The sequence below is a fragment of the Silene latifolia genome, chromosome 6 (genome assembly GCF_048544455.1).
Source record: "Silene latifolia isolate original U9 population chromosome 6, ASM4854445v1, whole genome shotgun sequence".
Classification (NCBI taxonomy): domain Eukaryota; kingdom Viridiplantae; phylum Streptophyta; class Magnoliopsida; order Caryophyllales; family Caryophyllaceae; genus Silene; species Silene latifolia.
The window spans coordinates 79861042-79887396 of NC_133531.1; the positions used below are offsets into that span (position 1 = coordinate 79861042).

A 26355-nucleotide genomic window follows, 5' to 3' on the forward strand; every position below is an offset into this window, starting at 1 on the left:
GTGAAGGGAATGACGAACCCTTTTTAGGACTGGGTTTGATAGAGAGTTGGTGGTCGTCGGAGTGAATGAGTCATACTGAGGCTGTCGGGGGATCCTTACCATCATGGCGGTATACGGAGGCTTCAAAATGGTGGCTACAAAATTGAGTTGGTAAGGGATGGGAGAGAAATTGAGTTGCGAAAGAAACGGAACAAGAATTCCGTATATGCGTGGTTATGAAATACTGCTAAATAAATTAATCATGGCATAGTGGGCCATCAGTGTAGCATAAATTTAGGGCCTTAGGGACATTTCCGTAAATTCATAATACCTTAACAAACGCCCCAGGGGCGTTGGTTATCATTTGCCTTTTTTTAAAGTTAAAAAAAAAAATCTCAAAAACAAAAAATTTATATTTTTACCCATAAAAATAGAAGCATTAATACTTCTACTTTTAAATTTTAAAACAAAAACTCATTTTTTAAAATTGAGGCCAAACTTACTCTTAATTTAGGCATAACAAATTATCCGAAATGAATAATTACATACACCAAGAATAAAAGTCAACGTGAAAACGACATTCTACTAGATTCCCACCTTATCAACGAAACTAACCACTCATTATAAAGAATGATCATACTTTAAACAATTAATAAAGATTCCATAGTTGTATGCCTACAAATCAAAGAAGATACTCTTAGAAAAGCGCATGGTATATGTATTACATGGGGTATTTAACCTACTCAATAATCCTAAATATAGTACTCTGTGGTACATATATTTACATAAAATGGACCGACTACCATGCAAATAATGTAAATTGGACTAAAAAAGCAGCAGAAGAGGCAGAGGAAGTTGCCTCATTCTCATGTTCAGGACATGGAGTCGCCTACTTGGATAGCTCCATCGTTCATGGAAAACCAGTTTGCGAGTGTTATGCTTGTTACACTGGCTCAGATTGCTCCCACCTTTCTTTTCCGTGTCTTGCTGATGCTGATAGGTACTTACATACTATAATTCTCGCTCTTATACCATCCATTTTAACACTTTTCAAAATACGCAAGGGGAAGTTTAAATTATGTACTCGTAGTAGAGTAACTTGATAGAGGCCGGGCGTGCTTCGTTTCATTTTACCTATATATTTTTAGTGTTTGTGTCGAAATAAGAATATTAAGTGGGAATTTTACCTTTTAAGATTGGATATAAACAGAAGGTATCTTAAGATCATTGTATTGTAATTCCCGACAAATCTACTCTTTAGACGGTTGGCTTATGACATGTTTTAATGAAACAATTTGGTATATATGGTAGCGGAAATCCACTATTTCTTGAACCATTTTGGAAGAAGCAAAGGGAAAACAGCAGTGTACTAGTATCAGGATGGCATAGATTGGGATACTCATACCCTGTAGGAGGTCAAATGTCTGTTGAACTCGAGAAATATATCTTCAAACTTCATGAATTAGTTGGAAATGCAGTTACTAAGGGACGGCGTATTGTCTTCGGCACTGGCTCTGCTCAACTCCTCAATGCTGCTGTTCATTCCCTTGCCTCCTTTTCCCCTCTCATTCCTGCACCTGTTCTTGTTTCCGTCCCTTATTATCCGGTGAGTAATTTTGTCGTAACATTAATTAAGTCTTGTATAAAACGGTTTTATTAATGTAGGATCGTATATGTGTTTGTGGTAGTAGTTATATGAATCACAGACCAAATACTTTGCGACAAGAAATTATGAATTCAAAGGAGATGTGTCACACTGGAAGAACAAAAGCGATGGTGAACGAATGTCGATAGAATTCGTGACTTCTCCCAACAATCCTGATTGCAAACTAAATCAGAAAGTCTTACAAGGACCCTTAGCTAAGGCAATTCATGATCATGTCTATTACTGGCCACATTACACTGCAATTCCGGCCCCTGCAGATGAACACATTATGCTGTTTTCCGTTTCCAAGCTAACCGGTCATGCTGGTAGCAGATTCGGATATGCATCAAGTCCGAGACTGACTGACTGTTGAAACCAATCAATTTGGAGATGTACTGCTCATGAATAACATCTTAAAGCTCTGAATTGTTTACTATTTGTACACAGGTGGGCATTGGTAAAGGATGAATCAGTACACCGAAAAATGAATGATTATGTAAATTACAATTCAATTGGTGTATCACACGATACGCAGTTACGAATATTGGAGCTTCTCAAGGTTGTGGTTGATAATGGAGGAGGAAGACAACTTTTTCAATTTGGACATCAAACAATGAAAGACAGATGGGAAAGATTAAACGCGGTTTTTTCAAAATCAACGCGTTTCTCCCTACAGGTTATACCTCCTCAGTTTTGCACTTACTATCAACAAGTTCGGCAACCTTCACCAGGTAAACCCTACACTTTCAGCCTAATATTAATTAATACTACTCCGTATATTTTAAGTACATTGGTGACGATATTGAGCTCGTGCTTGAGCGCAGCTTATGCGTGGTTGAAGTGTGAAAGAAAGGAAGAGGAAGATTGTTATGCAGTGCTGAAATCAGCTGGGATAATTGGTCGAAAGGGATGTTTGTTCGGTGCTGAAGATCGATATGTGCGGCTAAGCTTGCTGAAGACCAAAGATGATTTTGAGCTGCTGATCCTGAACTTGCAACAGTTGATCAAAACTGAACTTGAAATTTACGCTGGAAATGTGAGTTCAGATTCAGATAATACCACTGGCTTTCTATAACACCACGTTTATAAATAAAGGTTACTAATTATGGAAGGGAAGTGCTTGGGCGACACCGATTGTTACCGAGTTTCAGTGACATTGGATGATATATCATTGTAATTTCAACAAATGTTGCAAACTAATAAAAAAAAATCTATATTGTATACGACTTGATTGTTGAACTTGAAACCCTCAAATTTTCAATTAGTGATATGAAATTAAATGAATTTTAAGGAGTGAAACAAGGTTGATAGAAGAGGGATGAATGTTCCGATGATATATCAAAACTACTAGAATTTCTTAGGATGGATATATCCGTCTTAATAATAAAATGGTTGTGACTAATAGGAATAAATATAATAGTTGGGCATCAACCATCACCTTAAGGTTTTGGTTGAGATGGTTCATCTATCATATTTATTCATATTAGTGACGATGCGTTCCCTTACAGGCAATATAGTTTACTAGGGTGATAATAAAAAAATAAGAGCGAATAACAAATAAAGTTGATACACTTATATACGTGCTCGAGACATGGCAAACGGGTCGGGTCGGGTAAGTTCAAGTCAGGTCAGTTCGGGTATGTCACATTTTCTGGTTAATTCGGGTCAAATCAGGGTCATTTTGAATTTCGGGTATGTTTCGATATCTTGATCAGATCATTTTTGAGTCAATGATTAAGAGAGAAAAAAAAAGATTTGTGTTAGTATTATTACATGTTTTTAGTTTAGTTTTAATGATTGATTCTTTATTTTAGCGTAAATAATAGAAATTGTGTTTTTAAATTAGTTATGTTCTTTTTTTTATTGTTTAGAGTTATTTTTTCTAGGGTCATTTTTTGTAGCTATCTGCAAACATCTGTAGTTCTCCAAGGTTTGACACTGCAGCACCTAGACTCGCTCGAGGCCAGGAGCTTTGGAATGTAGACAAACTTCAGAGAAAAAAGAACATACATCGGATGTACTACCTCACATTTTATTTGTTTTTGAGCATATCTATATTTTTTCTGAGCTTATTACCTCAAACTTTATTTGTTTTGAGCATATGCGTATTTTTTTTGAGCTTATTAAAGTTTATACGTTAAATTTTAATTTTTTTTCGTCAAAACCTAAATTTAACTAAGTTTGTAGGTAATGTTTTTGAGTTTTATTGTAAATTTTTTGAACTTGATATTTTAGTGAATGAACTCAGAAATTTTATAGTAAAATTCATAATTTTTAAAACAAAACTCAAAAACTTTATTATAATGCTCAGAAACTAAAAACTGGTGGTAGTACATCGGATGTATGATCCACTTACTGCAAACTTCACTCAAAAATAATTTTGAGAGAAATTAAAGAAGAATGTAAAGAAGAATGTAAACTATGAAAAAATTTGTTTAGAAGAAAAAATCGTAATATTAGATTGATTCCTTTCTTTAACAACCAAACAACCACAAAGGGAATAAGGGGATAAACCATTTCCTCACAAGATCATAACCAAACAACAAGTTTAGTTCAAGGGAATTCTATACCTTACCCCTTATTTCCCTTACTTCATCTCATTCTCTTTCCCTTTCCCATACCAAACGCCCCATGAGTATCTAACTTCATTCCAAAAACCTTGAATTAAACACTAGAACGAATTGAATCCATTCCAATTCATTCCAAAAGTTCCAACCAAATACGCCCTAAATGTTTAGAATAGAACCAAAAAAAGATAAAACCTCGGATACCTAAAATGTGATTATACGTATCTCAAGCTGCCTAATTGTAAATTTGTGAAATTGCGAAATTTCGAAACCCCAAATTAGAAAATTCCCTTTTATTTTAATTATTTATTGTTTTTTTTTTCTTTTATAAGGTTAAGGGATAAAGGAAATAAGGAAAACTAGGTTTAAACCCGAGAAATTCACGGGTTATTTTCATCTATGCCATATAAAAATGATTTTAAAAATATATCTGTATTGAATACAATAGTAATATATTCGCCAACTGTCGTAAAATTTATATAGAGTTGTCGGTGGAACAGTTATGGTTATTAAATATTCTACCCGTTATAGGTGGTGGGAGAGGATGGAGTTTTTGTTCCTGTTTTATACTCACTTACCCGTTAATCTATTAAATTGATTATTTTATTAAAGGTTAATAAAATTGTTTATTTGTTTCATATATTTATTGAAAAACCATTCAAAATCTTAATTTATCAGCTTATTGTGTGCAAAAAAATTCAGGATGTGATTTATGCTCATTAAATAAAATTTTACTCATCTATTAGCCATTATTTCTCTTTTGTCAAGTTACATGAGAGAATATTAAATTTTATTAGTTGATGGTTTAGATTGAAGTAATATGTATAATCATAATGTTAACAATGAACTATGATTCATTAATTATATGAATTTGGTTTTTCTTACTTTTTTTTCCTTTATTTAATTTAAATATTCATTTATCAATAAAAAAGGATGAACTTCAGCCCAGAAAAACAATGGGATTGTAATATTTTATTCTTCTACAATCTAGAAAAATCTTTTTAACGTTTTATGTAATTCCCATTAAAAATGTATGATCATTGAATGTAATGTATGATAATTGAATATGAAATAAATGTAGTAATAATTTATTTTCCTTAATTACTCATATGTCTCTGACTGCCAATTAATATTAATATATTAATATATTGTTGATAATTAACAAATATTTATTACAATATTGAGCAAGGTCAAAGATATCCACAGCAAGTCAACGACTTAGACAGCCTAGCCGATGCAGCCCATCGGCCTGTCAGCCTGGGTCTCGGCATGGCAACTTGCCAGCCGGGGCACATACCCGCGTACTCACATCCAAGACCCCTCGACGGTGAGTCAACAGGGCCCGCCGGCCTGCCATAGGTCCCTCGGCCGAGGGGTAGATCAGTCTTTCCACCTGCTAGCCACTTGGCCACTTGGCCACTACGTGACAAAAGGTGAAAGTCTATAAATACTCCTCAACCTTCATTGAGGAAAATACACACAACTTAACCTAAGAAACACTATTCATCTGGTATAATCTTCCTTCTCTCTCTACAATATACATTTAGCCAAGGAACAACTTATCCCTAAGTTGCTGACTTGAGCGTCGGAGTGAGTACGCTTGGCACAAAGCCAAGCCCTCAGTTCGTTCATTGTTGCAGGAGAGGCCGAGAGGAACGATAAAGACAAGAAGGATTCAATTCAAGACATCATTCTACAAGCAACGGGTGGTAACGAATATCTGCTCCGGAATTACGACCGGAACAATTGGCGCCGTCTGTGGGAAAGCGCTACTAGAAGCTAGTCACATTCATTCCCAAACAAAAAAAAAAACAAAAAAAAACCCACCCAAAAAGCTAAGAAGATGTCGAAACAACAAGACGCAGTCGTGACCGACGAGACCCCTTTCTACCAAGATGATACCTTCAACAATTCTGGAGTCGCGCAGCCCTCCACCGGCGGAGTAATCCAACCGGAGTTCGGGATGCCAATAATATCGGACACGCCGCCGCATTTGCCCGACCAACCAGGTCACCATCATGGGACATGTGGTTGACATAGCAAACCGAAAATGGTCCCGGACCTAATTAGTAATACGCCCTTTGCTCACACCGTCACGCCGACAAGAGCGGCGGAAACCGTCCAGGAGACCAGGGCCCAAAATGTGACTCTGAGAAATTTGAACGGAGCACTAGGAGAAGCCGACCCGTCAAGTCGCAGGGGGGAGCCCAAAGTGGGCGTGGTAGACCTAAGTCCTTCCGCGCTCATGGGAGGACAGCGTCCCCGCAAAGACGAACGAGGCTTACCCCAAAGGAGCCGAGGAGGAGTCCGACTCGGCGAGAGTTGGAGAAGAAGTCCGAGTCGAAGAAGGAGTCCTTCTCGCTACGAGGAGAGGAGCCGGATTAGGAATGCGAGGAGCCGATCGCCGCGTGTCGTTCGACACGTGGTCGACACCCCTCAACGCCTACGTCCTAGAAGTCCAGGTGCCAACTAAGCTCAAGTTGCCACCCCTATCATACAAAGGAGATAGTGATCCGGTAGGACCACGCCGAGGCTTTCGAGTCTTACATGTCGGTATGGGAGCAGCCGATGAGGTGCAGTGCCGAGTTTTCCCAACAACTTTGCATGGGATGGCTCAAAGTTGGTACAAAGGGCTTCCCGACGGCTCGGTATACTATTACGCCGACCTAAGAGACGCCTTTCTAGCCCAATACTCTTGCAACAAGAGAAGGGCCGTGGAGACATCGGACCTCCTAACTATCAAACAGGAGGGGGCGAGTCTCTACGAAGCTATGTGAAGAGGTTCGATGGAAAGGTCCAGCAGATTCGAGAAATTAATCCCGAATTGGCGGCCTTCGCGGCGATGAAGGGCCACCCAAGGGGAGACTTAAAAATGAGCTCATCAAGTGCGGAGGCCCGAGCTTGGATGCCGCCAGGAGGATGGCCGACCAGGCCATCAAGGTAAAAGACTATCACAAGACTGGGTAGGCCCCGAGGCCGAGCACTCGAAAAGAAGAGCGCGGGAGGACAACCCGGATGAAAGACGCCGTGACAACAACGGGTCACGGTCCGATGACAGACGCCGTGAGAATAATAGGTCACGGTCGACAAACTGCCAGAAACAGACTCGACGGGCGCCGGGTGGAGTTCGGGAACGTACCACCGAGGCGGCACGGTGATAAAACCCCTCTCGTCGTATCGCCCGCCGAGGTCTTCGCCCCCGAGCAAAAACGAGGGCCGAAGTGGGAGAGACCCCCAAGCCAAAAAGTGACGGTGACACGAGCCAAGATCGTGAGTACCACGGCCACACCGGCCATTTAACCAACGATCGCCGGCATCGAAGAATGCCATTGAAGAACCGATCCGGAAGGGGAGCCTCGGCAAGTACGTTGCCAAAGGCCAAAAGACCGACGCCGACAGTTCAGGTAAGAAATCCGTCTTCGAACGGATAGGAGTGATCCATGTTGTCATCGGGGCAACGAGAACGGAGGGTCCGCCCATGGGCACAAACGACACCTGAACGAGCTATATCGGGCCATCAACTTTGTGCCCAACACAGCGATCCTCGCTTCCAACATCCCCGATATAACCATTGGAAGGAAGGACTACGAAGGAGTCATCGCTCCTCAGCCGACCCACTTGTAGTCAATTTGGACATATCCAACCACCCGGTCAAGAGGTGCACGATTGACACGGGCGCGTACACGAACATCATGTTCGGGAGTGCTTCCTCGGCCTCGGCCTAAAAGTCAAGGACTTGAGCCCCGAACCAACCCACTATACTGACTTCTCTGGGGCCGGCCTGGTACCACTGGGATCAATCGGACTCCCGGTGACGTTCGGCGAAAAGAATGCGGCTAAAAACGTCCTAGCCGAGTTCGTGGTCATCGACGGCTCGTCCGCCTACAACGTTCTCATAGGCCGAGTCACCCTGAGTGAGGCTGACGCAGTGATGTCCATCCGGGCCCTAACACTGATGTATGTCTCGGACCGGGGGAAGCGCATAAGCTCGTCTCCAAAGACGAGAATGACGAGGTGGTCAACGCCGGATAGGCGCCGAGAGGATGCAACATGCAATCCCTCAAAGTGGCAAAGAAATCGGAGAAAGGGAAAAGTCTATCCTTACAACAGGAGGGCGACCTCATGGATGTAACTAGCGGTTGACTAGGACGGTGTGCCTTTGATAGGCCATTAGGACGCTGGTAATCTCGGGAATACTCTATGTAGCGGCGGAGGTGTCCAAAACAGCTGTGGGCACCCCGACGCATGTTTTTACCTAATGAAAAATCGTCCAAGTCTTCCATCAAAATGTTCATTTTCCCCTAGTCACTAGGAAAAAGCAGACGCCAAGCTCGCACCGTCATACCGACAAGAGCGGTAGTCTTTATCGATAGCAGATGTCGGCTCACACTTTGTCATACCGACAAGAGCGGCGATCTCCATGAAGAAATAGGCGCCGTCGCAGTCACCCCAAGTAGTAGACGCCACGGCGGTCACCCCAAGAGGTTTGACGCCGTCGCAGTCACTCCAAGTGGTAGACGCCACAGCGATCTCCATGAAGAAATAAGGCGCTGTCGCAGATCACCCCAAGTAGTAGACGCCACGGCGATCACCCCAAGAGGTTTGACGCCGTCGCAGTCACTCCAAGTGGTAGACGCCACGGCAGATCTCCATGAAGAAATAGGCGCCGTCGCAGATCACCCCAAGTAGTAGACGCCACAGCGATCACCCCAAGAGGTTTGACGCCGTCGCAGTCACTCCAAGTGGTAGACGCCACAACAGTCTCCATGAAGAAATAGGCGCCGTCGCAGTCACCCCAAGTAGTAGACGCCACGGCAGTCACCCCAAGAGGTTTGACGCCGTCGCAGTCACTCCAAGTGGTAGACGCCACGGCAGTCTCCATCAAGAAGTGGGCGCCGTCGCAGTCACTCCAAGTGGTAGACGCCACGACAGTCAATAACAATAAGTAGATGCTGGCTCACACTGTCAAACACCGACAAGAGCGGCAATCACCACCAGGAAGCAGACACCTCGATGGTGACGACCAGCGCAGGTGATACTCGCAAAGCGTTCAAAATGCCTCAGAAGCGTTAACACAATTGAGATACGCACTCTAGACCGCCTCGGCCAAGCCGAGGCGGAAACAAAAGAGACACTCAATTAATAAACGCAAGAGAATAACTCAGACGAAGACGGGAAAAGACCTCGGCCAAGCCAGAGGCAAAGTGAAAACGCTAAGTACAGATTGAGACGCTCAACTATTAGCACAAGAAAAAGGAATGAGGTAAAGACCGCGGCCTGGCCGGAGGCAGAAGAAACGAGCTCTTATTAAATATGTTCAACAAATTACAATAAATACAAACGACGGCCGTCCCCATAAGGGTCAGCCAAAAGACAACCTACCAAAGCTGTACAAAATACAAAGACAGAAAGACAAAAGGGGACATACATCATCTTCCTATGTCTGTTGCTGCTCGCCATCAGCGGCGGTAGCAGCACCTTCTTCGATGGGCAACCCAGCAGTTTCCCTAGCAGCCTCAACTTCAGCAGCCTCAGCTTTAGCCTCGGCCTCCTCAGCCGCCCTTGCCCTCTCGACTTCCTCCTTGGCCGCCTTAGCCTTCTCGGCAAGAGCTGCTGCCTCCTCGGCCGCCTCCTGCTCTATCTTCACCCGCACCGCCTCCTTGGCCTTCTCCTCCACGGCCTTCTCCTTAGCTTCGAGCTTGTCATCAAACAGCTCGTCGAATTTGCTCCACGGAAAGGAACCTTCAAGAGGGAAAAGCTCCTCAATTACTTCCCTGGCAGCGTCTTCGGCCAGATCCCGGAATTCGGAGCACAGGTCAGGGAGCATTTTGGTTTGGAGCATCTCAATGTCGTCCTCCTTTTGCCTGATGATGGCCTCCTTGCTCCGAATCACTTTCCCCTGGATCTGAAACCGTTCCCTGAATTCATTCCTCTGCTGGAAATAGAGGTCGGCGTGCCTCTGAATAAGGTTACACTTCGCCAGCAGCTTTTCAATTTCGGCCGCGGCAGTCTCGGCCTTGGCTCTCTCAGCAAGGACCTCCTTTTCAGCGTCCTCCCTGAGCTTTCTCTCAGCCAAGAGCGCCTTCTCGGCCTCCCCCCTAAGCCTCTGCTCATTGAGAAGATCCAGCTTCGCCTTCGCGGCCACCTTCTTAGTGGCATTAAGCTCAAAAGCGGACTGAGCCACGGCCTTCTCCTGCTCCATGATACGAGCACCGGTCAGCTCGTTCCACCTCGCCAGTCTCTTGATCAACCTCGCGCTTTCCGCTACAAGCTGTGAGGGGGAAACCTTCTGGGATGAAGAGTCACTGGCGACGTTATGATCACCAGCCTGCGGCCGGGAAAGGGAAACCTTCTGGGATGAAGAGTCGATGGCGACGTTATGATCACCAGCCTGCGCGGGTTTCTCCTCCACTTGCTGCTCGACAAGAGCGGCGGCCGACAGCGGCTGATCTACAAAATTTAAAGTAAGCATCAGTATCAACATACATAGACATGCCGGAAAGCCTGTCACCGGCAGCGCCTAATGAACCGGCTACGTCTGAGCCACAGGATAGATCAATACCGTGCATGGCCTTCTTGGCCGAAGGGCGCATTTCCTCGTCAGCAGCAGAAGCAACGGCAGCGGTAAAGGCTGTCTGCTTTCTTTTACGGACAAGGGGAGACCCCTCCTCCTCATCGGAGTCATCCCCATTGGAGATGTAAACGATCTCCACCGTCTCCTTCTGAACAGGGGGGATGGAAGGCGGAGCCGATGTCGATGCCATCACCGCCGAAGGTTTTGTTTTTCGCGTATGGCGCGGCATGTTACTAACAACCTTCGCCTGGGCCTCCACCGCATTCAAGCTTTTCAGCCGCTGGTCCATAAGATCATTCGGCGACGTCCTACGGTCATGGGTCAGAGCCTTGGGATGCAAGTTAGCAACGGTTTTGTCTTTGTGCAGCCCCATTCTCCGGAGGATATCCTCAGACAAATCCCGTCCAAAATGGTCTGCGAAAGAAATAAAAGCAAGAATTAAGTAGAAGAAATAAATCGAAGTTCGAAAAACAGGAACATTAAGAGCGGTGATGGGCCTCATACCGACCCCACTCACCCTGTGCTAGGGCCGGTATGAGGCCGACATGGTAGAGCGGCTCATCCTGAAGAATGATCTGCGTTGGGGGAATCCATTTTTTCGGCACCCCACCCTTGTCCGCCTCAAAAGCCTCATCGCTTGACTTCTCATCCTCTTTAAGAAGGACCTTGCTGGCATCCATCTTGAGCTTCTTAGGTGACCCATCCGTCATGCTCCGCCTTAGTCTCACACCGCAAATTCACCTGGTCCGAAGGAGAGGGGCGGCGGATAGTCATCCAAGCACCTTAACATACACCCACCGATCTCTCCAGTCTTTGCAAGAAGTAAGTTTGTCAACAGAGACATAACCTTTATCCGTGTGCACACTGTACCAACCAACGCGATCGGCAATAGACGGCTGGAGATAATGAAGCCGGCGGAATAAATTCACCGTCGGGGCCTCCCCCTTGAAGAGACAAAGCCACACAAAGCCGACTATCGTCCTCATGGCCAACGGATGCAGTTGGGCCACAACGACGTTCATAGCTTTAATGATGGCCATGACGTACTCATTCAAGTGAAACCGGAGCCCGTACTCAAGTGTCGCATGTATACGCCGGTATGGCCCGGCGGAGGGCAACAGACGGCCTGGCCCTCCTCAGGGATAACAATCTTGTATCCCCTGCCAAAGAAGAAATGGCCCTCGAAAAATTTCTCACCAGAACAACTGGCCAACTTATGGGTCCAAGCTCGGTCAACGCGTACCTTGCAGACGTCACCGTGATCCATAACGCATCTTGCCTCACCTCTTTGGGACGAGCCTCTTGACATCATCACCAAAATCGTCGCGTCATCATCAACATCGAGTCATCCTCCCATTCCTCCAAAATTCGAGGATCGACTTCAGGAGAAGGAGACCTAGGGCCCCTGTGCCTTATCGGGAGGGCGTCCAATTTCTCCTCCTCATCAAGACGCGACGGGGACCCCCCCCCCCCCCCCCGCGTCGGTTTGCTAGGCCGGCATCGGCGAGAAGACATGTTTACAATAATAACTTACGAGTTAAGAAATTGGAAAGTTTGTTTACCTTGAAGAAAAACACTCGCCGGAGTAACAACTCTGAGAAATAGAAGACAAAGAAGCCTTCGAAAGTTTAGAGAGCAGAAAATTTTGGAGAATGAAATTGGTGGCCAATTTCACGGGATAACTGCCCTATTTATAGGGAAAAGCCCATGAAGAAAGACCAATCGTGAGAATGACCCATGAAGCGTCAACCAATCGGCGTGCGGACACGTGTCGACATGCAACCACGGGATGTCAATCGTTGCAACGATCGAACGTCAATCAATGCAAAATGATGACCAAGCATCTTCAACACGCCCATTCGTATCTCTCCGCCTATTCACCTTCCTCAACAAATTCCCAAGCATCTATTCTACGCCGGCCACATGATCAACCAAGCTAAGTAGCGCCGGCCGGGGGCAATCAAAAACAACCGGCTCTCTCAACCCTGGTCTCGGCCAGCGTCACTTTCTTTTCCACATCGGATGCCCTTTACGCATCCATGCGGAGGGGGGATATGGTACGGCCTAAGAAAAGACCAGGCCGAGGTAAATAAAGCCGCCGCAGAAGAAGCCGATGCAGAAAATTTTTTACAAATTACTTGCGCAGAATATACGCTCAAAAGTACATCGGAGCCCATACCACGGCATAGACTACGCTGGGGGCAAATTGATGGGGCATATTCGCACCGCCCGACCAAGTCAACATATTGAGCAAGGTCAAAGATATCCACAAACAAGTCAACGACTTAGACAAACCCTAGCCGATGCGACCCATCGGCTGTCACTGGTCTCGGCATGGCAACTTTGCCCGGGGCACATACCCGCGTACTCACATCCAAGACCCCTCGACGGTGAGTCAACAGGGCCCGCCGGCCTGCCATAGGTCCCTCGGCCGAGGGGTAGATCAGTCTTTCCACCTGCTAGCCACTTGGCCACTACGTGACAAAAGGTGAAAGTCTATAAATACTCCTCAACCTTCATTGAGGAAAATACACACAACTTAACCTAAGAAACACTATTCATCTGGTATAATCTTCCTTCTCTCTCTACAATATACATTTAGCCAAGGAACAACTTATCCCTAAGTTACTGACTTGAGCGTCGGAGTGAGTACGCTTGGCACAAAGCCAAGCCCTCAGTTCGTTCATTGTTGCAGGAGAGGCCGAGAGGAACGATAAAGACAAGAAGGATTCAATTCAAGACATCATTCTACATGCAACGGGTGGTAACGAATATCTGCTCCGGAATTACGCCCGGAACACCTTATATAACAAAGATTTGTTTATCAATAGCTTATTTTCCCTCCGCAATTCTCTGATTGCCATGGTCAATTCAACGTGCTATATTGGGTGCCGTGTCAGCGGTGAATTAGAGGATTAATATATAGTATGATATTTATTTCCTTATATAACAAAGATTTGTTTATCAATAGCTTATTTTCACTCCACAATTCTCTGATTGCCATGTCAATTCTCTGATTTCCCTCCACGTCGTCTATGTCAATATCTCATCTTCAAGCGTTGCCTCCTAATTTCATTTCATTAATTATTGTTAATTATTTCTATATTATTATTGGCAACTAAATTGAAATCTTTTTTATAACTTTCTTACCTAACTTTGCTTCATTTATTTTGTTCCTCATAAGTTCTTGTTGAATTTTTACGAGACCAAATTCTAATTAGAATTATATTATATGGAGGATCTGATTTGATTTGAATTTACTATTGTCGTCAAACTGAAATCTTTTTTAACCTTGTTAGTTTTAGCTATTAAGTTTGGTTGATTAATTTGGTTTCTAACATGCATATTAACATTGGTTGTTAAATTTACTTGAATTGTTGCAGAAACAAAACTTTGTTCCAAGATGGCTAGTATTTGGTTTAGTTTTCAGGGATGTTATGCTATTGGCGGTATGATAGGAATTGGGTAAGTAGTTGTAACTTTGTCTTGGATAATCGGTATGAACTGGTGTAACGTTTCTACATGTATATGTTGTGATGAATAACAATTACAAGAATAGAAAGCCGCGTTTGTTTTGCTCTCCATAAACCAACTTAGACTCGGTTTTACATTGTCCTAACTCATTGCTTTTCATTTTATTTTTGCAGTTACGGTGTTGTAACAATGATCCGATCTGAGTTAAGGCGAAAGAAGATGAGGAAGGAGTATGCCCTTAAGGACGCCAAGAAGGCTCTGTCTGCTTGTAATGAATCAAATTATGAGCCAAAACTTGATACATATATAAGTTGAGAGCAATACATTTGGATACCAGGGCAGTGGGTACACACACCAAGAAATAAATTAATTACAGTAATTTTTTAGGTGGCTACAAATTTCTCCAACTCTCAGTGGTATAATTGTTTGCATTATAGTTGGAGTGAAAGAGTAGTTAAATATGTGAAAGATGATGATTCACTGACTGACTATTGAAGAGGACAATAACGATATTTTTAGGTTGGTAAATGGTTTCTCGGTTGTTGGATCCATTTTACCCGCCTTCTTGGTACTCAAATGTTTGTTACATCCCGTATAATGTTTGTTACGCCCAATACCGCTCTGACACGTCATAGCCGTAACTTTGTTAATATTAAACCCAAACAATTTACTCACTGAATTCATCCTCATCCTCAACATTAGGGAGGAGCACAGTAGGATTTATGTTGGTCTCCAACTTCATGTTCCCTCCACTAATTTGCTTCCTCTTGATTTTAAGAACCGACTTAACGACAGACAGACACATCACACCCGTGAGTTTCAATGCACATCAATTCTCCAATGTTGGCGAAATCTTCCAGGATTCTATGGAGCTGCTTGCATCTTCGATCAACCAATCGCTTCAGTCCAGGAAAGTTATCATCTGATGCTTCCCATTTTTCGATATCAAGCTCCTCCATTCTCAAGTATTTTAAATTGTTGAAGGTTGCATTTGTGCTCCACTCCTGTCCTTCAAAGGCTTTGAACAATAACATTAGGATCTTGAGCTGGGGAGCAAAGCTGCAATATTTGGATACCAGGGCAGTGGGTAGAGACCAAGAAACAAATTTACAGTATAATTTTTTTGGTGGCTACGAATTTCTAAACTCTAAGTGGTATAATTGTTTGCATTAATTTTTTTTTTTTTTGGGTGCTAACTAGGAGTATCCTACAACAGTTGGAGTAATCTTTTTCAGGCTACTGAAAACAATTTAATGGGTTGACCACTCTCAAGTTTGACTTTTTCAATAATTGTTTGCATTATGAAGTACTTGTTTACTAATCTTTGACGTTTTGTACCAAATCGTCGACGTTTTTTTTTTTTTAAAAAGACGTTCACTACACGTACTCTCTCTCTCTCTCTACTCTATTCTCTCCCAAAATACTCTCAAACAATAAACTTCAAAAAAAATTCAAGACTTTTTTAATCGGATTCAATGTCAAACAACGAACCATCTAAATCAACGGCTAACGACGAATCATCGGTAAGTTGACTAATTAACTAATTTAATAATCTATCGAATTGTAGTTTTTATTTTTATTTTCGTTTGAATCGGACATTGTTTAGTATTAGCTAAGTAGCACCAAAACGGACACACACACGTGATACGGCATCCCATGAAATTTAGAACATGGGACACGTTATTTAAATTTAATAAAATATATATTTTATGTTATAAATAACGTATGATTTTATTTTTCTAATGTATTTGATATTGAATATAAATAAGTGAAAGTAAAATTTGATTATGACTATAACTAATTTTCATTTCCCACCTAAATCCATTTTCTAATAAATCTCTTTTGACATTTTATTCCTCGTCTAAATTATAACATGTTTAGGCGTGTGTCCGACGAGTGTCGGGCATGGTGTCGGACACGGAGCGGCTAGTTAGGAGGAGTGTCCATGCTACCTAGAGCATTAGTTGTTGCCTAGTATGAATCGATTATGAAAGTGGACATAGAAATATAGTGGGACGTTGAATGTGCACGTCCTTGTTGGACCAGGGCGTTGATAATGCACGTCCTTGTGCAAAAGCATGGTCTAGAATGCAAAGAGAGAAGAGAAGGGCGGACACTCGCGTGCCAAATATGGAGACCGAAGGTCTCTATTTATACTAAGCACACGAAGGAGTTTAGGAATGACACGGATATGGAAACAAATCAAGGAAATGTTCTGGAAAGCGTGAAAAGACGGCTGGGGAAGAGGCGCAGCAGCCACTGCGACTCTTGGAAGAGGCGCAACACCTGATGCGTCATTTCCCCAGAGGTTTCCTCCTAATGAAGAAAGATTTCCGCGGTTTTTATGAAATTTCGGTAGATATACACTTCCTTATTTCGTGAAACAAAATATACGGAAGATACAACCCTGAATAAGTTCCATACATTACAACATCAAATGGCTCATGAATTGTTAATTGAAAATTTTCATGAGCTTCATTTGTTAAACTAAAATGTGGTGAACATTAACACTACAACTACAAACATAATGGCAAAAATTGCCATAGTTGAACCTTTGAAAAATAAGGCCCGTTTGCCAGCAACCCCAACCGCACCAAAGACCTTCATCTTCTCAATCTCTAGCACCAGCTTCTTCCTCTCATCTTTAAGCGGCTGAACATCCCTACCTAATATATCAACTTCACATTTCAACAATCTCTTCTCCATCATCAGTTTGTTGATAACCTCTTTTTGCCAATCCATTTGAGTGCGATCATGCCAGCGAAACCGTTCACACCCAACTGAACTAGTCCTGAAATTTGAGAATTTACACTTCTCAAACCATCTTCCAGGATTGTCAGATGTCCATGATGTTAATATCGCCACAGGAATCCCACATAAGCATTTCCTTGGATGTTAGCTAGTACCATGGTAGCTGCTTTCCTTTGAATGACTACATTCTATTGCATTACAACAACAATTCAAATCAGAAAAATACCCAAATAAAATAAGAACCCTAATTGCAAATTCAATTAATTACAATTTCAATTAATTGTACAAAAAAACAATGAAGAGTTTTTACATATGAAATCTGCAAATAAAGGGAGAGATAAAGAAATTCACCTTCAAATAAATTTGCCTTCCAAATTGTAGAAATAATTAATTGAAATTTGTTTTAGAGTTGGTATAGATGAATATGGAGTAATTTGAGCAAAAGAAAGGAATATAACATAAGGTGAAGAGATTGCAGGGGCAAAATGGTCATGAAAATAGACAAAAGACGGGAAAATTAAAAAAATGACGGAATATTTCACCTGAGTTGGGATTTGGGAGCAAATTCTTGCCTGACTTGAAGTTAAGGTAGTAATTTTAGCAAAACGTGTTTCATAAGGGAGTAATATCTAATTTAGATCAAGCCAATAGGAGAAAATCCTTTCAGCTACTAAACAATTGAATAATAAACACTTCTTCATTTGTGTTGATATAAATCTCCAAATGTATGCCCTTCCACACGAAGCCAACTACCTTGTTGTTAATGTAGATCTCCAAATGTGAATCCTTCTGCACGAGTGATGAACATTAACGTTGGGCATTTAAGCTAGAAATTCTACTAACACACCCACAAACAACATATCATTTAGTCACATACAATAAGAATGTAGTTGGAACAAAAACACAAATGAACAAAATTTCGCGAGACTCCATTGGGGCAGTGATAAATATGTGTTTTGTTATTAGTACACACTATCTAACTACAATGGCGGAGTTGGAACAAATCGGAAATGAACAAAATTTCATGACACTTCAGGGTAGGATTCGATAAAAATGTGTATATATTTTTTTATTATTATTACATACTATCTTAACTATAACGATGGAGTATGGGGTCCTAGTAGGGGTTTACCTATCACAAAGTAATGAGTATCGACAATGTGAAGTTGTACTATCGTTTCTTTAAGGAAGTGGTAGTTAAATATTGCTTTCGCAAGACCAATAAAGTTGTCGCCTTTGTAGCACCTATCGAACATCTTGTCCAAATCTTCTGGCTGGATGACTTTAACTGACTTTAACTCACTTCTCTGATCCTTTCTTTTCTGAAATGATGAGATAAGTTGGTCTTATCCTAAACTCCTAAAAGATAAGTCTAGTTCTCGTGGTTTTTAGAACTTTTTCTTATTTCTTACATATTTGACCTTTTAGTTTTTATATACATTATAGCTGCAGACCAACCTAAATGATGACTATTAATTTATATTTCTTAAATACGAATTCTAGTAAGGTAATAACATTATAGCTGTCAACCTACAAACATGAAACATATTATCTAAGAGTTCATCTTTAAGTGACAGAGTGACAACAACGGTTAGTAATGCTCACTTATCCATTTCACAAGTAAAATCCAAAGAATGATTCCTGGATAGAGGTTTTTTACATAAAAGTTTAATACAAATTGACATTTCTAGATCATAGAAAATATCTAACGTTCAAGCAATCAAAATATTTTTCACTTGGAGCTCAAAGTTACCACAATGCCTAAAGTATACCTAAAATTCAAGGCATACTATTAGGGCAATTTTCACTAAAAGTTTGAACCTATACTACCAGATTCACTCAATCTCCGGTGGATAAAGAGATTGTGCAATCGTAATCTATGACAGTGCTTGCTCAACTACTACTTTAATTTATAAGAGAAATCCAATAAGAGCATAGGAGACTATTTGTGATACTTTAATAACAAATTAGACAACTTTGGTTTCTACATTCAGTACGTCATTAATGTGGTGAAATAGTTCAAGTGTTCAAAGTAAATTCAAGATTATTATTTCTTCATGAATCCATTTGTTTGATCATGAAATTAAATATGGAGCTTTTTTTTTTTCAGACGTAAGACTAAATATTCATCATTTCATCAATGGTAGAACTGCTCTTTCTAGCATTCTGATTTGCTTGTTTGTTCAAGTACGTCCGAACAATAGCTACGGTTAGTTAGAAGACCCCTTGTGTATGTTTTTTTCCCCTACTTTAATATTATCGTTTTTCACATAACAAATGAAACTAACAGTTTTAGTGAAATGCAATAAACTCAGCAGGACTCAAATTTCCATAAAATTTGGATATTTTGTTTATTATTTGAATCCTTGTCTTATCTTCTGAAATTAATTTCAACAAGTATTTAAATAATCAATGGGGTCTAAATCTTATCTTATTTCTTATGTAAAAAGAGAATAGGGGGGTTAGGGTATTTTAAGTGTGCTTGTGCCCCTTGACCATCTCCATATTTACGGTCAACCCTCTTTTTGGTATTAATTTATTTCCCCCGGAGTTTTTGCTTCTTTTCCATTACTCTTTCATCCACCGTCAGTGCAAGCGGTGCGTTTTCATCCACCGCCAAATACTCAGACATCACTGACTGCGTTTGTATCCTTCAAAATTATTTATTGCGGTATGATTTTATTCTCTTTAATCATGTTTGTTTTTCTATAATTCAAGTTTCATTTCTTATGTTGTTGACAATACCCTTAATTCAATATTGTTCTTTTGATTATTCAAAACGCTTCTTTTGATTGTCTCATTATAATTCAGTATCATTGTTGTAACTTTTGTTTTCCTACTTATCTTGTAGCTATGCTATTCAGAACGTCTACTAAATACGACTATGTTCATTTAATTACAAGACTTTGATGCAACGTTTTAAAATTACTAAATCTGGGACATTCATAATGAGATATTTGTCATTAGACATCACATATACAAGGTAATCGCTTTGTTTTTTTATTATTTACATTGCAAATTGCAATTCCACGGAAATTGCTTGTCTTTTGCTTATGCTATTTATTAGTTGTTGTATTGAAAGGTTAGAGTAGTATTTTTTTACTGCATACCAACTGTTTGTGGAAATGTCTAATAGAAAAGTTTGTATTGTTACTTTAGAAATTGCTTGTTATGAATTGATATTTCGTAAATTGTTAAGGGTTTCGTATGCTCTCCCAGATAGCAAGTATTGTAATTAGTTGTTGCCTTTAGTATTATGTGGGAAATGTTTGACGATTACACTTCGATTAGACCTTGCTAATTATGGTGGTAAATTTTTTTTTTCGTTACGTGTTTAGAAAAGTGTTGTAAGTATTTTTTTTAACAAAGTATTCATATATAAGTTGACTTTTTCCAACAATAACGATAATTCAGAAGGGGTTTCTTAAGCACTCATTATTGTAACAACAATTTTATCACTCGACTGCTCATTGCATTGCATTTAAAAGGGGAGTTTGTGCATGATCGATGAAATTTTAGGTCATTTGGGTGCGTAGTTTTTGTCATTTTTTCGATCGTAGGTTCAGGTTTTTAAAATTTTTTATGAATACTAAACTCCTATCAATTAGGTTGTTTTCAAGTCTTGCTCATTCATGCAGCGATATAAAGTCGGTGTTGTCAGTGGTTTTGATTGGTGGTTGAGTATTTTCTAGCATATCCTGTGTGTTTGTGTGAAACAATTGGAGACATACAACGCTGCATAATGGTATGATTAGTGGTAGTATTGTAGTACCGAGAAAAAAAAAATAAAGATCAAATCATAGTCAAAATGTTGAATGCACTTTTCTTTGTAATGAGTTTGACTTTGCATCCTCAGGGCACTCTTTTGATTAATGCAAGGTTTGCTTGAATGAACGGCTAGGCTTTGTCAGTAGGATTAGTACAAAGGCATTAAGTTCCTGTGTTTCAATTGTCAGTACTTTGGCATTGTGGTATTGACTTTGGCTTGTCATTTGTCGTCAAACCTACCTTAGGCGGTAATTAATATTTATCAAAATGTACCAAAAATAAAAATATTTATCTGTGTTTCAGTTGTCGTGTATTGTAGATTCTCTCTTTCGTACTGCAAAATCATAGTTTACACAAAGGTTTTGTTGTCGAAGTTATGTACGTGTGTACTTTCTTTTGTCTTAGTTCTTCTTATTTAATTTAAAGTATATGCTTTGTTTTTTTCTCCTTATTTTGGTATTGTAGAATTTTAATGAATTTAGATTTTTGTAAGCCATCACTGGTTTTTATTCTGTGGCAGTGGAATTCAGTAACTGCATTCAATTGTTGTTGGTTATAGTGGCTTTAAGTTTTTTTTGTGCTTTGTTTCTCATGTTTTTCAGTAATTGTCCTAACTATTGATTCTTTCAACATGTTCGATTAGCTGTTGAGCATCAAGCTCCCTCCTCTCTTATTACTTATCATTCTCATGAGTCTTTTTTCTTTTATTCTCATTAGGATACGATGAGCTGGAGTCCCAATTTTTGAGGAGCGACCTGCTCTAGGAGCTAAATATCAAAAGCTCTGTGAACAACGTTACATAAAGGTATGTTTCTGATGATTGCTAACAAATTATGTCTTTGTTTCGTTATTTCTGAGGGCAGAGTGTATTTGATATGTGAATTGTAATGTTTGAACTAACTAAATTCTATTTGCATTCCTTTCATCTATAAGGGTACGAGATTGTTAATGGTATAGTTGAGGTTTAGAGAGTTGCAAAAGAAGCCACGCAAATAGCGGAAGCTTCAGAAGGTAGCAACTGTTCCTGCTTAATTTTACTGTATATTGCTTGGAAATAATTTCAAAAGTGCTAGCAATCTTAAGGTTTAAATATTTGTTCTCACTGAATGGAAGGTTGTATTCGATAATCTGTGCTCATAGAAAAGTGTACTCAACTTTTGGCTCAACTCAACAAACTAATGAACAATTAGTGAAATTTGTCCGATGAGGTGATTGCGTGCCAGATTTGACCATTTTTTAGCATTAAATTTTGTTTGACGTTTATGATTAGAACTTGAAAATTACCTATTTAATTTGTGGTTTCAGGTAAGCATAGTGAATAAGCTTTTAAATATCTTAAAGACATTAAGGGGGCGTTTGGTTCGCATAAAGGTATCGGTATGGGATCAGGAATCAAACTAGGGTGGTATGGGTTTGGAACTCCATTCCTGATACCTTGTGTTTAGTTCAACTCCGGAATGAGGAATGAACTTTTTTTTTGTATGTCTATATTATTGATTGTACCATTTACTTATTGTACTCGTTCCATTATTCTTTATATGTCATTTTAGACAATTGAACAATTTACTCATTATATGTCGTTTTGCATTTTTCTATGCACTATTAATTATCGATATTTAATACCATCCTCTTTAAACGTCCTTCCATTGGTTGATTTAAACTATTTTACAATTTTCAAAACTTTATGCACCAAAAAAAAACTAATATTTTTCAAAGCTTTACTTAAATGCTTAATTGATGTTATAATCACTTTTTAATCACTTCTTAAAAATTGTGAAAATTGCTAGAATGACATATAAAGAATAATGGAGGGAGTATTGATTTTCTCCTTTAAATTTTCATATATTAATTAGTTAAAAACTTGAATATAATTTTTTATACATATTTTCTTCTTTTTTTGATATCTTAATACTTCTATTCTTAAATATTATCAAAAATGTTGAAGAAAAATCATCATTTGTATTTTTCACGGAAAAGAAAGAACTCGGAAAAAAAATAATTATATTAATATATTTAGTTTTGTGAGGAAAAAACAATTTTTTCTAATGATAACTTTTTTTCAAATACTCTTCTTTGATATGATACCCAAGGTATCATTTTCATACCCACCTCCCTCCTTGGGTATGAGAAACTCATACCTCATGGGTTTGAGGTATGGGTATCAAATTACAAAAATAGTGAACCAAACACAAGGTATGGGTTTAGCTCATTCCAAACCCATACCTCATACCTACAATGCTTGAACCAAACACCCCCTAAGTGGGATATATACCTAGGAATGACAATCCAAAGGGCTTCAATCTTGTCCTTTTTCGATGAAAATACTTATTTTAAAAATGCAGTTTATACTAAGATTGATGAACCTATTCTAGAGAAGGCGATAGGGAAACCATCTTATCACTTTGATCTATAATTTTTAATACCTACATGTACTTTGTTTATACTTTGTGGAACGCAGATCGAATGGCTTTCTGTGTGTTTGACTTAAAAAATCTTAATAAAAAAACCTTAAAAAAGGATTTAAAAATAACAAACCTATTACTAAGATTGTAAATCTGAGTTTTTTCAACTTTTTAAAACCCTCCAGCCTCCATATCTTCCAAAGGATGAAGATGATATTGATGATGATGCAGTAAGCCAGTAAGTGGGTGAGTAGGCTGTATACATATGAAGATTTCTTCTGGTTTCCATACTTATATATTGTCTATTAGTTTATACATATATGTTTTTCTTTCTTATGATGATGCGATTTTTTATGCAGCTCTACCATTTGAGACAACATTATTCTCCATGTTAAATCATGGTTCACAAGGGAGGCTGGTCAAGGAGAGATGCGTTGCGAATATAATGGACGACAGTGATGACAATGATGAGGATGGCGACGACGGAGACCGGAGAGTAATTGCTTATTACTTTCATTCAGTCGACATCGTCAACTTTGGTCGCTTTTGAAACTTCGCAAAATTGTTGCTTCAAAAATATAGTTTCTGCTTATGAAATCGTTCTAAAACTTTTATATTTACTCTTAATTGCAGCCTATTTAATTTTGCCATCAATTGAATCTATTAGACTCAAGTGGAAGTGTGGTTAAGATGTTAGAGTTGTCACTTAGCATTTTGAGTTTTGACCACCGTTACATTACTTTTCTCCACCTTCGTGCACATTTTCCCTCCATTGATGAACTTCTTATTTAAGTTCCCACTACGAATCAGTCCTCTTTAGTCTTTCCTCTCCAACTTTCAGCTACTGATACTTGTAGTTATTATGCTGCAGTCTTAAAAATATGTATGATGTAATAAGAAGCCGTTTGCTATATTAATGAAAGCTTGGCATAATGAAAATTTGATAGAGAAAATTGCTTTAAACCATACTCTCTTAGTTAAATTGTTATTTTGGCGATATAGCACTTGCTCTTCAGTTGCAATTTGGTATTGCCAAAAAGAGTTGGATGCCGCGGGCGTATCACGTGGTTTTTCCGGCTAGTATTCTAAGACATGGATATAAAATTGTATTTTTAAAAAAAAAAAATACTTGAAATCATATCAAGGATACAACTGAACAAAAGACAATTAGAGCAACATCTTAGTAGGAACGATGTCCTTACTTGTTTGTTGATGTCAACTCTATGAACGATATTGAAGGGAGTTCCTTCGTTGTAAACCATTCTCCTGCTCATTTCAATTATAAAGGACCCCATCACTGAAAAAATAAAATCAGCCAAAAGATGAATGTATACTTAGACCATTTCGAAGCATTTGTTCAAATATAGAATCTAATTCTTTTCCGTAATATTTGTCCCAATGAACACTGCAAATGCTCATTAAACCATTATACATGTAAGTAAGGATAGATCATCATATTAATTAAATTGAACATGATTTAGTGCTCTGTAAACAAAGTTACTTGATTTGACATGTGCAAACGATGAGTACATTATTAACTTACTAAATTAAGCTACATGATAACAAGCTATGTACATAATACTATTAATAAAAATAAACTACAACCAAGTCATAAAATATACGGAGCATAATTCCAAATGGATAGTTTAAAAGTTAGAAATCACCTTGTACTTTGTCTTTTAGTTTTCTTTGGGGAATTTCATCGAGCACCTTACAACCATCTATCTCTGGACATCAATTAAAACAACATCAAATTCAAGAGAAGCTTTTTAACGAAGAATCTACAATATTGCTTCAACGGGTTAAGTTATGACTACTTAATTAGTTTTTGTACACGTGAAAATCACGGGAGCATTTGAAATTAACTGTGTAAGCACACACATAACTTAACCTCATTTGTTTGATACATACTGACATCTTTATTGCCTTGTGCTAAATACACTGGTACGCAAAAATGTTGCACATAAATTGTTGTTCATGTATTTTAGCGAGAAGTAAAACAACATATTTATTTTCAATTTCAAGGTGTTATAATATTAGACGGGCAAGTAGATGTAATAACGTATCAATATAACGTAGAACTATTCCTTTCACATTAAGAATTGCGATATAAAATTAACCATGTCAAATGAATATTCGATACATGTGTAGCTTATTTTCATCATTGGCCAATATTTTTCTATATACTTCGTAATAAAGTTTGAAATTGTTTGGTTGTATAAACAATTATAGTGTCACTTTTTAGGATTGTCATTATATAAATTTGCTAATATTACGATTAATATTTATATTAACTGGCATAATGTATGCATTTATGTATCTAGTACACTTTTCATTTGTATACTCTTTTCTTTAAAAAAAACAATAAACTTAATTTCCTAAAACTTAATTTGATTACAGAAAATGTATTTGATTTGTTTATTAAAAATTATTGATCATATTAGTATTTTTCTTCTCCGTTTTCCAGTATTCAATTCTTTTCCGTTTTATTTAAGGATTGAGGTTTTTAAGGTTTTATTTGATTTACGGTGGTTGTGTGGAAGTCAGCCGTAAAAGAAGTGTCAGTGAGAAGGGTGTAGTGATGGTAATAACTGGTTAATGGGCGAGAGAACTCGTATTTGGCATGTTTCTAGGAGGGGCATAACGGGTTGATGGTGGCTTGGAAGGGGTTGATAGGTTGGTGGTAGGCTAGGAGAGGGTGGGCGTGTTGGTGGTAGGGTAATGCATTTTTGTTTATTTTTCAAAAAAAAAAAAAATCTCTGTAATGCACAATTTGTTTAATTCTCTCTATTTCATTATATATTTTCTTTTCATGCAATATTTTTTTGGTCGATGATGTATCTTTGTTGTTTTTTGTTCTCACTTGTTGTAGACTTGTAGCACGTGCTTTTTTTTACTTTAATTTGTTTTGTTCTCATCGCGAATTGTTGCATATGAAGACTTTAGAAGAGTAACATGGGGTATTTAATATTATTCTTATAGTACAATATTTTAATTTTTTTATGCTATTATAATATTTGAGTACGTTATAGGAAAAATTATGTTAAAACATTAATTTTCAACATCTCCTTATGTATCTAATTTATTAAAAATAAGGAGGTATATAACAAAAGAGGGTAACATTTACAAACAACGTAAAATATAGAGTGATGTAATATGATTTTTATTTGTCATATAACAGATTTTAAAAATAAA

At 39.1% G+C, this 26355-nt stretch overlaps 1 protein-coding gene and 1 long non-coding RNA gene across 2 annotated transcripts; both read left to right on the top strand.

Annotated features, from left to right (window-relative positions):
- Nucleotides 1–610: 610 nt before the first annotated feature.
- LOC141586919 (tryptophan aminotransferase-related protein 3-like) lies at nucleotides 611–2850 on the top strand. Its single transcript, XM_074408327.1, has 5 exons — nucleotides 611–979; nucleotides 1291–1585; nucleotides 1671–1962; nucleotides 2071–2355; nucleotides 2449–2850. Exons 1-5 carry the CDS (start codon nucleotides 696–698, stop codon nucleotides 2697–2699), a joined length of 1407 nt encoding a protein of 468 aa, XP_074264428.1. The 5' UTR covers nucleotides 611–695; the 3' UTR covers nucleotides 2700–2850.
- An 11199-nt stretch (nucleotides 2851–14049) lies between these two features.
- Nucleotides 14050–14816, top strand: LOC141658809 (uncharacterized). The gene is made up of 2 exons (XR_012549444.1): nucleotides 14050–14230; nucleotides 14413–14816. It is a non-coding gene; the product is annotated as an uncharacterized LOC141658809 (long non-coding RNA).
- Nucleotides 14817–26355: the final 11539 nt, after the last annotated feature.